Consider the following 15,469-nt stretch of genomic DNA (forward strand, 5'->3'; position numbering starts at 1 on the left):
CAGAATTTTTGACACGCATATGCATACTAGAACATTTTCTAATTTGGACTGTTGCATAAAGTTTTTAACTTCTAGACAGACATGTATGAAATGCTGCCATTTGGTGCCATTGCCACTAAAAACTTGAGCGTGTTGTTTTTTTTGTAGTCAGACCATGTTTGTGCTTGTAATTCCATATCTCGGGGTCTTTCAATGAATATTTCAGTACAGTCTATGATACACCTAAGATTAGGAGCAATTGAACTATATACATGTGGCAATGTCTCTTTTGTTATTTCTTTATCTGGCCAATGTATAAGAGGCTTCAACTCGTACGCCAGAAACTTCAACCATGTATTCAACACCTGAGAGACAACTGAGAGTTGAACACCAAAAAAATCACCCAGTAGCTCACTGTTCATACCAACCTTACACTTCATCAAAGTCATGACAAGTTCATCTTTGACAGACAATTTTCTTTTAGGACCAAATTTTTTAGGTGATTTTTTGAAAACCCTTTTCGCTTTCGTGCTTACGATTTTCTTGCTTCCACTCCAATAGGTCAACCGCTTTGCACGTGGTAACAAATGCTTGTATAGCCTATCAAATACATCTGCATTTGGCAGCCCTGTGTACAATCGGGTTTTGCTGTCATCTTTCACTATGTTATTTGTCATAGTTGTATGAACCATGTTTTTTGTGCCTTTGCTGTGTAGTTGTTGTTGTAAATAAATTAATTGAGAATTTAGTTTATTGATAGTTTGTTGCTTGGTGAAGCAACCTTTACAAACACAGTTGGAGGAACAGTCACATTTAGAAGCATATGAATGGTCTGATTTATTAAGATGATTGTCAGATTGCAGCTTTTCTTTACATGTACTGTTTTTCTCTTTATTTATACCAGTGTAACAGTGGTCTGATTGTGCAGATTTTTTAACATAGTCAATATACGGTGTAGCAGTATATATTTGAATGTCTTCTGCTGGTAAATTTGTGTCTTGAATGTCTTGCAATACAGATGACTCAATTGTACTTGTATTTTCAGACACAGACTTGCTTTTCTTTTGAAATTGATGTTTAACAATTATCTTTCTGGATGGTCTTACAGTTGTTTTTACAGTGTGCCCTAAATTAACCGATGGATAAGGAGTACATTCCTCAAAATGATTTGAGCAAACCCTGTCATGAGCTTTTGGAGTCCAGTTTTTATTAGTTGTTGGGTCAATTCTATTTACTTGAATCATCCATTTTTTCCTTAACTCAGGATTCTTGTTTTCTGTTGGAAATGGAAACAATTTGAAGGGTGGTTCACAATCACAAGACCTTGTTCCTAAATTACACTTATGAACTTGACACAAAGTTTTCATCCATTTGTTGAGGTGGTAGGTGGAATTACCACACCCAACAACACAACAAATTCTCATACTATACAACTTCTCTTTAACATTACAATGAAACTTTAAATATCTTGACCTTTACTTTGACTAATACCTGAAAGAAACAAAGACCAATAAAAACCTATTGCCACCAAGTAATAAACATTACAGAGCAACCTGTGTAAACTGAATAAAGTGAACACCAATATTTTGTCAAATTCTAATACTTGTTAACTAAAAAAGTTTTAGGCTAAAGAGATCTGCATTATTAGCTGATGACCAGTACCTTGTGCCAATTAACCAAGATATATTACAAAACTGTTGTGCAGTGTCCAACTATCAACTATACAAATCCTTGGAATAAACTAACAAATGACTGCCACTATAAACTTTATACATTGGTTTTTTTTTTTATAAATAACAGAATTTTTTTATTGTGATGTGACATGTGTGTTAGACTATTGTTAGAATTTGCCCAAAACACTTTTTAAGAAATACTTTCTGTGCATTTCCAAACTGTCATTATGCACATTAATTAAGAACAGTTTGTTATTTCTTTATTTATTTTTAATAGTTGTGTTATACATGTATTGACATGGTATAAAAGTTTAAAGCATTTAATATTTCTTGTGTTTTGAGTTTTGTCAATGGTCACATTTTGGACATACATGTAGCATATTTACTTTAAGTTATACTGTTCACACATAAATTTGTAGTTTACATGTACATGTAGGTGGAATAATTTAAGTGCCTTCCTTGCAAATACCTATTTTTAAGTTGTGTTTATCTTATTTAAAAATAAATAAATACACATGTTCTTACATAAAGTGTTTCAGTATTTATTCGAGTGTTGTTTATAGACTAGTGGTAAAAAAAAAGTCTGTTTATAGATATAAAAAGATGTGGTATGAGAGCCAATGATACAACTATCCCTTCATTATTTTTATAATAAGCCATCACAACAAGCTATGAGTAAGTTATATGACTATGATCTGGGAACAGTATATATGTTCCTGCTATGATTAAGGCCATAACGGGACCCAACAATTACTTGCGTAGAATCATTCAACATAGAAGTCGCATTATTGCCATCGGTACTGTCATGACCGTCCAATATCTCCGTTTTTTAATTTTTCTGGAACAATTTTCCGTGAAACTCATTTGAAAACCCTCTGTTCATCATTCAATACTACCGTATGTTGCGTAACAATAAATATGTTTCTTCCTGCGCAACGATTACTAACGTTTTAAAGCATATTCACGATATCCGTTGTGTATTTATCCCGTTTGTTTATCTGCAATGACCTTTCGACCTTAGTGGGTGATCTCCCTTGAATTTTTTCGCACCTGCGCATTACAGAACTCCGAACTCGCTTATTGTCGCAAGCAATGTAAACAAGTATTTATAAATAGATTTTTTGAGTGCATATAAGGTAATGACGGAAATTTATCATTTAATAATGATTTGAAAAAGGAAATCGTAATTGTGGAATATTGTACACATTCATTTAGTTCCTGCTTTATATCTATATGTATACACGGTACCTGATCATATAATGGTTCCTTTCAAAAATAGTTTTCAGCCATTGTTTGAAAAATGGACAGAATAATTTGACTAGTTTATGTCACCTTTTTTCGTTCTGATCAGTTATAATACATTTGCATTAAAGGAATGCATGCATTACCGTTCTGCGCAAGCCTTGGTTCGTTGTCTGATTTGACTATGTATCCATAAGTTCTTTTCGGTTATATCAGCCCTGTTTGTATTATATCTTAAATTTAAAAAAAAAAACACAATTAAAATTGTAATGCGCATCTGGTACAGCAAAATTGACATTTGGTACCGTTTAGTGTCATCAAATTAATTGTAAATAATTGTTATTGTTTTTACTTCTGAACGATAACCCTTCGTTATATACTTGAGTAAAATCTAAATGTGGTAAGATATGGTAAACTCGTTAAAATTAGACTTTGCTTTTTAAAGATGTTTCATGTAAGTGCTTCTGATGCATGCACTGTTACAGATTATTACTGATATTTCATACTAAAACCTGTTGACAAAAACGTTAAAATTTCAAAAAAAAAAAAAGACCATACACACAGGAATAATTGTGGATATTTAGCAGTTTGACAAACGCTAATTTTGATCATCGAGAAGCTTGATTTCACCTTATTTACAGTATGCTATTATAACGTTCATTTGATTTTTGAGGAGTTAACTCCCTTATGTGTTCTGTATCCCTTTCAATAAACTGATATGTTGTAAAATAAGGAACGGAGAATAGTAACTGTGGACAGAAAACAAAACTTCTGGTATACTAACAGGTGAAAATAGTTATTTTTAATTTTGAACTATGTTTTTGCCGTTGTATTTCTTTGATAAAACTGTACAGACACACGTTTGAATTAATATTTGCAAGAGCGTCTTACTGTACTATTTCTTACGCTATTGTATGTTATCTTAATGTACAGCGACCGATATCAGCATCTAGACTGGCTTGCTTTCATATTATCTTTAAAAGTTTTTGCTTTTTTTACCTGATAGCATTCTTTGATACGGAAAAAAAATATAATAATAGTTTTTTTTGTATTAAATTGTTTTTACTCGATATTGATTATTTTTTGTGTATAACATTTGTGATTATTAAAAGCTGTTTAAATAAAACAGAACAGCTAAATCATGATATCAAGAAAAATTGTTAAAATCCATTTGCACTACTTGTCGTTTATTTTATGAATACACTGTGTTTGTTGTCTCCCTTCTCATATGTCTGAATTGAATTAGTTTAACTTTATTATTTTCCAAAATATAACAAATTTTAAATTGCTGCTTTGCTGTTTATCGGCTACATAAATAAGACGCTTAATTTAAATTTTGAAAGTTCCTTAAATGAGCTTGCATCAATATGAGTGTTGTCTTATAGGCAATCGGACCACATCTTCTTAGGTTTATTACAGTAAAACAATATGTGGTTAACAATATGTAAACTGGTAGATACATGTATTTGCTTACTTTAAAAAATGGTGCACAAGCAGATCTAGTAACATGACGACGAGTCTTAACATACATTCACGAATTTTACAATTGTATTTTTATTGTTTTGTTCTTGATGTTCCAAACCCTATAAATTGATTGATTGTATGATTGGTGGTTAACGTCACTTTCAGCACATCTACTATTTCGTAGCGGTAAGTGTGTATTAGTAAAGGAGTCCGTAGTACCCATAGAGCTACCGACCTTCGATATGAAGACTGTCAATCCTAGTGAACGCAGACTGGAGTGGAACTAACCTGCCACGAACTAACAACCTCAGTCAGGTCAGGGATACAGAAGTTCAACTACTTAGACATTTTGTACACCGATGTCTCTCAAACCCTTCTACACATCGGGATTACAGAAGCGACGATACTGAGAGAACTGGATTAAGATTATTCAATAAAAACGTGATATACGCCCTGAGACTAGTTCATTGTACCACATGTTCAAAGTGTGATAAAAGTTGAAAAAAGATCTGTTTTAAGTTCATTTTGTTACTTTCTTTTCTTTAAAGTTAACTTTTATCTGGGTTAAATATCAAATAATTGTCTTTAAAAAGCGTTTAATTTTTAATACGCCATCAAAACACATTTTTCTGTATGTCAATGTTTTTCTCGTCTTTAAATTCAATGTTTTTCTCGTCTTTAAATTCAATGTTTTTCTCGTCTTTAAATTCAATGTTTATTTTGTTTAAATCATTTAACTGTTGATCTTCAATTTTAATTTTTTCTTTCACTGGCAATGCAAACACCAACTTTTCCCAAAACCAAGGATCTGTACGCTTTAAGTATGTTTTAGTTTTCATATAAAGTTTCAGTTCCGGGTCAAGTTTTGCAGGGTCAATATCCTCCATTAAAATCAAAATAATTTTCTGAGATTTATCTCTTAACACACTGTGATGAGCTGTTTGAAATTCATATTGACACCATTCACTATCTAAATAATTGTTTGATACTATCATAATTGTTCTGGAACTTTCTTCAACAGACCTAATGATTGTATCTGCTATACATGCACCAATCGGAAAGTCCCTGAAGTGGACACATAACTTGTAGTCATCTTTGTTCTCCAGCCTTTGCACAAGCTCACGAGCAACAAATCCTTCATCCTTGTGACTATACGAAACAAAGGCATCATACATTTTGTTCTCCTCGGGTTTTACACTAAATAATCGTATTCCGAATTTATTGTATATGACAACCTGTATTAAGGTTCGATTCATAAACACAAGCGTGAATATTAGTATAAATAGGACAAGAATAACGAGCGTTGAAGTAAGTGCTTGTACTTCTTTGTAATTTAGAACCTCTCGGTGTTTTTCGATTGTTCTGTTTTGAAATATTACAGATTGATTTGGGCAAATGGACCAATAGTCCAATCCGACTACATGTTGTTTAGAACCGATCGGAAAACTTTCATTTTTTGTATTATTTACAAAACAGTACATGTCATGACGGTCGTAAATGACATCAGCTAATTCATATGTTAATTCTTTAAAGTCATGTAGGTCGTCACAGTCACAAGACCATGGATTATTAGATAACGTCAGAACCTTCAGTGTTACCATCGATTCTGCAAAACCATATGGAAGAGATACAAGCTTGTTGTAAGCTAGATGCAAAACTTCCAAATGTGTTATCCTTTTGAATGCGTCATATGCAATGAATGCAATGTTATTGTGTTCTAGCTGCAGAAATTTTAATGAAACCAACCCATTTAATGAATCAACATCTACACATGTTAGGCTGTTTTGATTGAGGTATAGATTTTCTAATTTTGTAAGATTAACAAATGAGTTAGGTTGAATCACTTCTATCCCACTTCTATTAAGATAAAGTGTTTTTAGTTGATAAAGTCCACTGAAAATGGCGAATTTAATATAAACTAGGTCGTTTCCATCCAGATAAAATGTTTCTGCTATTGGAGGTATGTGTTCTGTGACATTATTTATAAGCTTGTTACTGCAATCTACAATGCCGTTTTGATGATTAAAGGACATGAGACAAGTACAGTTTGTAGGACAAGACATTTTACAATTACAAGATAAAGATCCACAGCAATCACAAATGCCGACGCAGGGATTTTCAAACTCACACAACATAGTTTCCAGTTGAGCATTCTTAATCAGAGAAAATTTTCTTATTTTATATCCACTGTAGCAAAGCAAGAATTCGAATTCATCAATTTCTAATCCTTTGCATGAGTCAGTCCATCTGTTCAGACATTGTCTCATCCACGAAAGATGACAATCACAGTTAAATCTATTACCCCGGAAATAGAACACTGGTGGAGGAATGGTAAGTGGCGAAAACTTTATATTGTAGGGTTGCAAAGACGAAATATCATTATATTTCAAATCAACTATTTCTAGATGTTGAAATTTAGAAAAGGCTGATCCTATTATACTGGTCACGTGATTATTATTCAAAATTATTTGTTGTAACGCAAATGAATTGTAAAAGTGTCCAGCGTGGATTGGTCCATTTATTTTGTTATAGCCCAGGTCGAGTTGAAGTAATGATAGCATATTCGTGAAAATATAAGCTATATTTTTAATATTGTTATGTTTAAGAAGTAGCCATTTTAGTTTTGACATGTTTTTAAAAGCGTCCCCTTCAATGAGTTTTATGTTGTTATTGGATACTTGAAGTAGTTCTAAGTTTGGAGAATTTTGGAAAACATTTCTACGTAAAGCAGTTAGTTTGTTCCATGATAGATTAATGCCGGCTAAATTTGGAAGTCCCACAAAACTCTTTTTGTCCAGCTTGCTTATCCGATTATGGCGTAGATCTAATACAAATAATTTCGTTAAATTGTGCAAACCAGGAAAATGATTCAGTTCATTGTAAGATATATTCAGCATAGTGGTGTCTGGCATGAAATTTAGCGTTAGCGGGTGTAAAGTCTTCAATTGGTTACTAGTCAAATCCAATTTATTGATTGATCGCAATCCCTGAAAAGCGTGGGATTCAATATAGCTGATCTCATTATGAGAAAGTAAAAGTGTAACCAAATTCACATGGTTAATGAAAGTATAATTAAAAATTTTGCTTAAATTGTTTCTAGAAAGATCTAAATGTTGTAATCGTCGAAGTCTACCCATGACAGTAATATTTATATAAGTTATCGAACAATTTCCAAGCTGAAGTTCATGAATAGTTGGTAAATCGTATAGATGATTCCAAATAGAATCTCCAACTCGCGTTGAACCTAGAACAAGTACTTCCATTACTCTTCCTGAATGGAAAAATCCATCATCTATCTGTGAAATTGGATTTGGACCTAATCCAACGACTTTGATGTTTACATTGTCTTTTAGTAAGCTACTTGGCAGTTCAGACAATTGGTTTCCGGTTAAGTCAAGGAGTTCGAGGTTTGTTAAATTTAGCAAAGACTGAGATGAGATATCTGCGACCATATTGTCTGCGATTGATAGGTACTTGAGATTTGGTGTAAATCTGCCAAATGTAACGTTAATCCCATGAATTCTGTTATTATTCAATATTAATACAAACAAATCATTAAGTGGTTCGTCGCATTCTATGAAATTGTCATTGGATATATCCTTGATAACATTGTTTGTAAAATTAATGAACTGTATTTTATTTAATCCATATAAAGGGGGAAATTGTGTAACACCACTATTAGTTATGACCAGTCTACGAATGTTTGGTGTATTAAAAAATGCTTTGTCATGAATAGAAAGGTTTCTTGCCTTATTGATATATAATTCACGAAGGTTACGTAGTCCGTAGAAAGCGTGCTCATGAATGTAATCAAATGAACAATCCGACAATTCAAATGCGCTAAATGAATAAAGATGTTGGAATATTCTATCCTGTAGGTAGGAGTGTAGTAAAGATTCACAGGCGATGTGGAGAACACTAGTCACATTAGTTTCCAATCTAGAAAAATCAAAATTACTCAGTTTCTCTATGGAACAAAACACGTGAACGGTAGGTTCATCTGCTGTGTATGTAACATAACATTTGCAAGGACGAGGACAAGCCTTGTAGTTGTTAAAGTCATGAGATCTTGTTGAATAGATAAACAGCAATACAATCCAGTTATTCATTTTCTCATTCCTGAAAATAATCACCAAATAAATTGATTAATTGTTTGCCTAATGTATATTGACAAATCTCTATATTGGTTTCTAAATATTATTGTTATACACATATTCATTTTCCCGGTTCTACAATCTGACGATGCTTTCTGTGTTTTTTTTAAACAATAACCTGTGTATGCATATGCAACTGTATTGAGCATGAATATGAAAATATTTCAATACGAGAGATACATATTCAAAGGAATTAAAGTCATAAGAAACGAGTGACCGGTGAAAAATAATGTTCTTCCAATTCTTGAACTAATGCATACAAACATCCTAAACTTCGTCTTCTGTGCTCGAATTTATCATTTTTTTCGTGTAAATTTCGTATAATTGTCAATTTTTTTTCTCAATCGGTCAGTGTTGTTGTGAAAATATGGCAGGTAATTAAAGTTCGTGTTTTGAAGCCGAAGTTTAACGATTGTCACCTGTTTGTCAACAATTGACGAAAAATAAACAAAAAAGCATGGAAATTGAGCACGTGTTTAACATGTAAATTCAGATAATAGTTTATTTTAAGGACATCCATGCGTATTGTGGTCACCGGATTTTTACGAGATGGGTCACACTGAGGTCACCTTGCATACGGAAAATATGTCGGGGGAATAGCTTGCTGGAAGGAAGCTATTCAAATAAAGTAAACTTCTTCTAAATATGAATAAATTAAAGAATTTTCTTCAGAAAAAAGTATATGTACATAAGTTTTATAATGAAAACTATCCATTGAGTTATAAAAATCATATGCATTAATTTTTTTTGATTTGAGGTTTCTTATGACTTTAAGAGCCATCAAAATGCCAAATAAAGGCACATTTCTGAAAAACGCTTCAGTTCACATCCCAGTTATGTTTTCCAAAACATTTCATATAAAAAAAAATCAACATGTAGCTTGTCCCAACTACCAATATTCCTTTCTTAGTCTTGCAAGTTCTTTTTTAATTTGAGTTCATTTATATGTTTCGGAGTTTAGTGTGACGTCCATTATCACTCAACTTGTACACATTTTCTTTTAGTAGCCATCTGAAGCTAATATCTTGTTGGGGATATTCTGGCTGTGTTTAAGACGCATTGGTGGTCAATGGCTGTTTCCAGCTCTTTGGTCGGGTTGTTGTCCCTTTGATACATTCCCTTTTTTCATTTTCAATTTTATTGACATATCATATTCCTATTTCCAACCACACATTCTCATCTTTATTTAATTTACATTTGTAGTAATTGTCACAATTGTGCAACTTTTTGAGCAAGATCTCCTTACCCTTCCAAAGCACATGAAATCACTTCAAAATTTTGGTTGGATTTTTGTTGATCAATCGTTTATTTTTATGTTTGTGTTTTGTATTCTATCGTTTGTCTTTTTGTCTTTTCTTTTTTTACCGAATGAATGTCGTTCTAGTTCCTCTTACCTCTCGTTTAGATAGATGTCTAACTTATATGTACAATTAAGTATGAATTTTCAGAGGAACTACTTGTAATATATCAATAATATTTCCAAAATGTTGCATTTAGAGACTTTTTGATAACTATCATCAAAGTGGTCAGAAAATAAGCATAAGCATAAGTAAATAAAATATCACACAAACACAAATAAAACATATACTGGTAATAGTTCTGTATCAAACTGATGGGTTTGTGTGATATTGTAAAGAAATTGCAGGAAATAATTTCAAATAACATTGCGCTTACATTTCTATTGTTAACTGTTTTACCTTTTTTTAATGGTTGCTCTCGTCCATTGTCATATATATATGTATATAGTTTCCTCTGTTAAATTGTATTCGCTATTAAGCACAACAAAGCTTCATATACTATCAATATGATCACGATGGCAATGTTCGTAGCTCAGGTTCTTTTTTTGAATAAATTTTTAGTTTGCAAGTCAATCCCGTATTGAAACATGCTATCATACAATTAATAATTTAAGATATAGAGTCATCTTATGATTTGTAACAGATTCAAGTCGTAATCCTTCCGTCATAATTGATGTTTATTACATGTGACATGAGTAGGTATTTCCGATTAACAGGATGAGTACAGGATTACATATATACGCACCTAAAGTGAATATAGAAAAAAGTCACCTTTATTTGAACGTTTTACCTGCGTTCGATTTTTCACTGTTTTAATAATCGCTTTTGAGTGACCCTTCACAAATAACTGATAAAATCACTTCAACGTGAGTCTTTGTAACACAATTGTGTTTATGTTACATCTTTTGCAAATGTTTTTGCCATAAAACATGTTTACTTCTATCTTAAACATTGTTAAAGGTTTGTTAACTTAGAAATTGTCAACGTGTTATTTATCAAATGATATCATTGCATAAAATTGGAAAGAAATCTATAATTTAGTATGAATTAATGAATGAGTTTAGTACCGGATTGCATCTTTGATTTTTGACATTGTTATAAATGAGTTGAGTATCGGACAGTATTTTTGGTTTTGACATTATAATCAGTGAGTTGAGTATCGGACGGTATCTATTGTTTGTGACATTATAATAAATGAGTTGAGTATCGAACGGTTTCTGTGATTTTTGACATTATAATAAATGAGTTGAGTATCGGACAGTATCTTTGGTTTTTGACATTATAATAAATGAGTTGAGTAGTCGACGATATCTGTGTTTTTTGACATTATAATAAACGAGTTGAGTATCGGACAGTATCTGTTTGTTTACATTATTAAAAGATATTTAGTATGTTATTGAACAACTGACCTGGGAAATCAAGATGAAGAAAAACAATTCACAAGTCTTCGTATAACTGAAATACACTTGTGATCAATTACAAGTAGAGAAGTATTTTAATATAAATTATACATTTTGTTCAGTGGTATCACAAACAGTGGTTATATACTTGACACGATTAATTCAGATAAACAAGATAGATAAAGGTGATTATCTATCTAGTGGCTATAACTGAAGACCCGTCACACAACTATTGTTTCGTCAATTTTGAAATGTATTTGTTATTGTTATTGCAACTTTTGTAAGTGAAAACGCCTTGATGTGAAATATATATGCCACACATGGAATAGGATCTGCTAACCCTTCCGGAGCATCTGGGATCACTACCAGCTTTTGGTGGGGTTCGTGTTGCTTAGTCTTTAATTTTCTAGTCTTGTGTGCTATTATTTTATCTGTTTGTCAAAAGAGTTCCGCTAAAGTAGTTATTGGAAAATGATACTTGCTGTAAAGCATTTGACTGTGAAAAATTAGAAATATCATTAAGCTTGTTACATTATATGTGTAAGAAATATCCATTTCAAATACTACAATTTTTTTAAAGCAGCACTATCTATAGCTTTGATATTGTTGCTAGATGCTTGTAAAAGCTGTAACTTTGGAGTATGTCGGAAAACGTTCCTAGACATATATGCATTTACTTCCAAAAATATTTAATCTGGCTAGATTATCCAGTTCTGTAAAACTGTTACTTTCAAGCCTATTAATTTAATTATAACGTGCATCTATAACTCTATAACGTATAGATTCTTCAAATTTTGAACATTTGGAAGTTGAGTTAATCTATTATAAGAAATATTAAGCAAACATAATGATTGTGAAAACTGAAAAGATGCCGGATCCACTTACTGAGATTATTATGATTCAAAATCAAGTGTTCGAGTAAACCAAGCCCCAAAAAAACCTTGAGGTTCAATAAATGTAGTTCTATTGTGAGACAATAAAAGAGTTTGGAGTATTATTTGACCGATAAAAGTAAAGCTATAAATTCTGCTAATTTGTTGTAAGACAGATCTAGATAACGTAGACGATTAAGTTGACCAAACACAGACGAAGCTATGCAGTTTAATGAACAGTTTGCAACATGGAGACGTAATAGACTGGATAAGGAGAAAAGTTTGCTCCAAATGGAATCACCTAATAACATTGAATCTAGGACTAATACTTCAACATGCTTTGCTAACCTAAATAATCCTGCCGGCATATTTGAGATTGGATTTGATCCTAATATAATGATGTTAAGTTTGATATTGTATTTCAACAAGATTTTGTCTAATATAGAGATATTGTGTTTTTGAAAGGTCTAAGTATTTTAAGTCTGTTGAATTTCTGAAACTATTTGGTGATATATACGAAACCATGTTGTCTGCCACTAATAAATATTTCAGATTCGGTATCATTCTGCTAAAAGTGATATTGATTTTCCTGATCCTGTTAGAATTTAATATAATATCACGAAAACGTTTAAATTCATCGGAATCATAAAATTATCATCAGATATGCTATCAATTGCGTTATTAGTGAAATTAATTATCTCTATGTGCTTTAATCCACACATTGCCAGCAGGCAGGCCGGCCATCTCACTGTTTACTATTACCAGTGTGTGAAGTTTTGGCGTGCATATAAATGAATGTTCATGAATTGATAGATCTGTCGCTCCGTCAATAGTTAAATGTTCAAGTTTATATAATCCATAAACATAATAAAGGGTTTGTTTCGTAATAAAGTCAAATTTACAATACCGTATAGTGATTGTCGAAAAAGAATGTAGATGTTGAAACATTTCATCTTTCAAATAAGAACGCCTTGAAGAAAGTCAATCCAGGTTTAGTTCACTAGTCCCGTTAGTCTCAAATTTCGAAAATTCAAGATCGTTAATTGTTTGTATTGAACAAGGGATTAAAAGTGATCCTGACTCGTCCAGACCATTGCACTCACACAATCTAGGACAGAAATGCAAGCCACTCACAACTCTTGTATTAAGTTGATGAAATATGAGCAATTAGATCAAAGTGGTTAAGAACCTAAAAATATAAAAAAGGGATATTCATGCAAACAAGTAAATGTTAAACAAATTGACTTTGAAAAATCATCATTATACAGTTGCACTTGTTTTTCCGTGCATTTATGTTTATATTTTTTTATCAGGTCATACACGTCAAGCATTTCTCGTAGGTTATATAGATGTATGACTAGATGCTATCTATCTTAGTAAACTCTTGAGATGCTAATAATTTTTACGAACCCATGCATGTAAATTTTTGGTATTCAGAATTTTTGTAATTTAGATAAATTTTCTGATACGTTTTAGTATTTTTATTATTTGCAGTGAACATGTATTTAATAGCTGATGCCATATTAACCTGGATATTCTCACATTATAGGATATCCCTTTGAATGGCAAAATGTATTATTCAAATGTAGACTACGGTTACGTATAATACTTACATCTTTCTTGTTGGGATGTTGTCTAGCATGTGCATGTGCTGGTGACTTTCTGGTACGGCTTACACCTTATACTGATGAATTACCACCAGCATGGTTACAACAACTGTTTATGTAACTATTAATCAAGCAAAATATATTAATGGACATATTTCTTTGTTCCTTCCTATCTCTCACTATAATTGTCAACATTTTCACTACGAATCTTATCTGGAAAAAGGAAATCATACAAAGAATAAAAATAAATACTCACTGTTTTTTTTTGGATACTGCGTTCTGAATTTGTTCATATCTGTTACATCATATATCGAAAGTTTAATCTTTTCATATGCAAATATGTTCTGCTTCAATAGATATTGATGTTGTTAACATAATAACTCGTATGCTTTTGTTTTAGTTTTTGTATGAGTTGGATCACAATACATATAAATTTAATTTTAACTTAATTTTTAAAATGAATTAGATTGATTGTTTGTGTATTCAGGCCTCGGGATAATGTACCAGCTGTATTGACCAAAAAAGTGTTTATGTATAATAGATATATAGATAGATATTTTATTCTCTAAAAACTAAAAACAAGTTTACAGAGAAGCATACATTATAATGGTATAAACTGGAGGCTCATAGGAGTATATGTTAATAGTAGTATTGACTTTTTTTTTTTTCAATATATTTGCATTGTTTATACAACAAATTAGAAATGACGTTACGTCATTGGTTAATTTATTTAGGTTACCACGTTTTAAACGTTTTTATTGTTCTATTTTGGAATTATTACCAATATAATACAGTAGATTTTGAAACGGCGAATTCTCTAGATACATAAAATAACTTCTTTTATTATTGGTCTCTATACTGAGTTTATTTAAGACATTTTGATTCGAGTGTCACTGATGAGTCTTTTGTGGACAAAACTCGCGTCTGACGTAAATATAAAATTTCAATCCTGGTATCTATGATGAGTTAATTTCTGTCAATAGAAAATGTCCAAGAAACTAAATGTTTTTTAAATATTAATATTCAAAGTCATTATGGCCTTGGAATCTAACCATAGAATTGATAGGCGACTTTTCCCATATATTTTCCTTTCTATAAAATTAATTTCAAGAGAAACTGAAGAACCCATCTGTAAAGCATTAAACACATTTTACTCTCAGCAATAGTGACCTTCAATTTTATCTTTTAACATCAAAATCCACAGGCTTTTCTCACTTTCTAATTGGTTTCATTTTCCTAATTTCATTTAAATCAGCTTAACTCAATTTATCACAAGAAAGCATATGAGTTGGAACATCACAAGGGGAGAGCAAGTGAAGAATAATGTACGCTATCTTTTGTTTTTGGGGTTAGGCATTTGAGTTTGAGGTAAATCATTTGTGATCTATCTTTATAAAGAATGATGATAATATTATGTATTTGAAATTAAAGAGAAAAAGTAGCTAATAAATTGATTTTACAAAAAAATAGAATATCGTTCAAAAAGTTGTTTTGCAAAAGTATTTGTTTACTGCGACATTTTCAACAATATGTTACAAACAGATTGTTTAAACTATCGCAACATTGAAACATAACTTATAAGGGTGAACTTCGATGATCCCAACAACCCTATACCTCAGTATATTACAAAAAACAGTAGTCATAACTTTCCAAAATATTGTAATTCAAGAGTATAATATTACACAATTATGAATGTCATACTTGATAATGTGGTACGATGATAAGGCTTGATTTAAAACCATCAAATTAATTCAAACCTGTTTATATTCTCTTTTGTCGA

General features: G+C 31.6%; 1 protein-coding gene across 2 annotated transcripts; it reads right to left on the reverse strand.

Annotated features, from left to right (window-relative positions):
- Positions 1-4,294: 4,294 nt before the first annotated feature.
- LOC143047319 (toll-like receptor Tollo) lies at positions 4,295-13,808 on the reverse strand. Of its 2 annotated transcripts, none has more exons than XM_076220357.1 (2): positions 13,696-13,808; positions 4,295-8,477 (listed from the first exon to the last, which is right to left on the reverse strand). In XM_076220357.1, the coding sequence occupies exons 1-2, from the start codon at positions 13,728-13,730 to the stop codon at positions 4,973-4,975; spliced, it is 3,540 nt and encodes a 1,179-aa protein (XP_076076472.1). In that variant the 5' UTR covers positions 13,731-13,808; the 3' UTR covers positions 4,295-4,972. The 2 variants fall into 2 exon arrangements, with proteins under 2 accessions (XP_076076472.1, XP_076076473.1); XM_076220358.1 differs by lacking the exon at positions 13,696-13,808 and adding an exon at positions 10,210-10,477.
- Positions 13,809-15,469: the final 1,661 nt, after the last annotated feature.

This window comes from Mytilus galloprovincialis, chromosome 10 (genome assembly GCF_965363235.1).
Source record: "Mytilus galloprovincialis chromosome 10, xbMytGall1.hap1.1, whole genome shotgun sequence".
Lineage (NCBI taxonomy): Eukaryota > Metazoa > Mollusca > Bivalvia > Mytilida > Mytilidae > Mytilus > Mytilus galloprovincialis.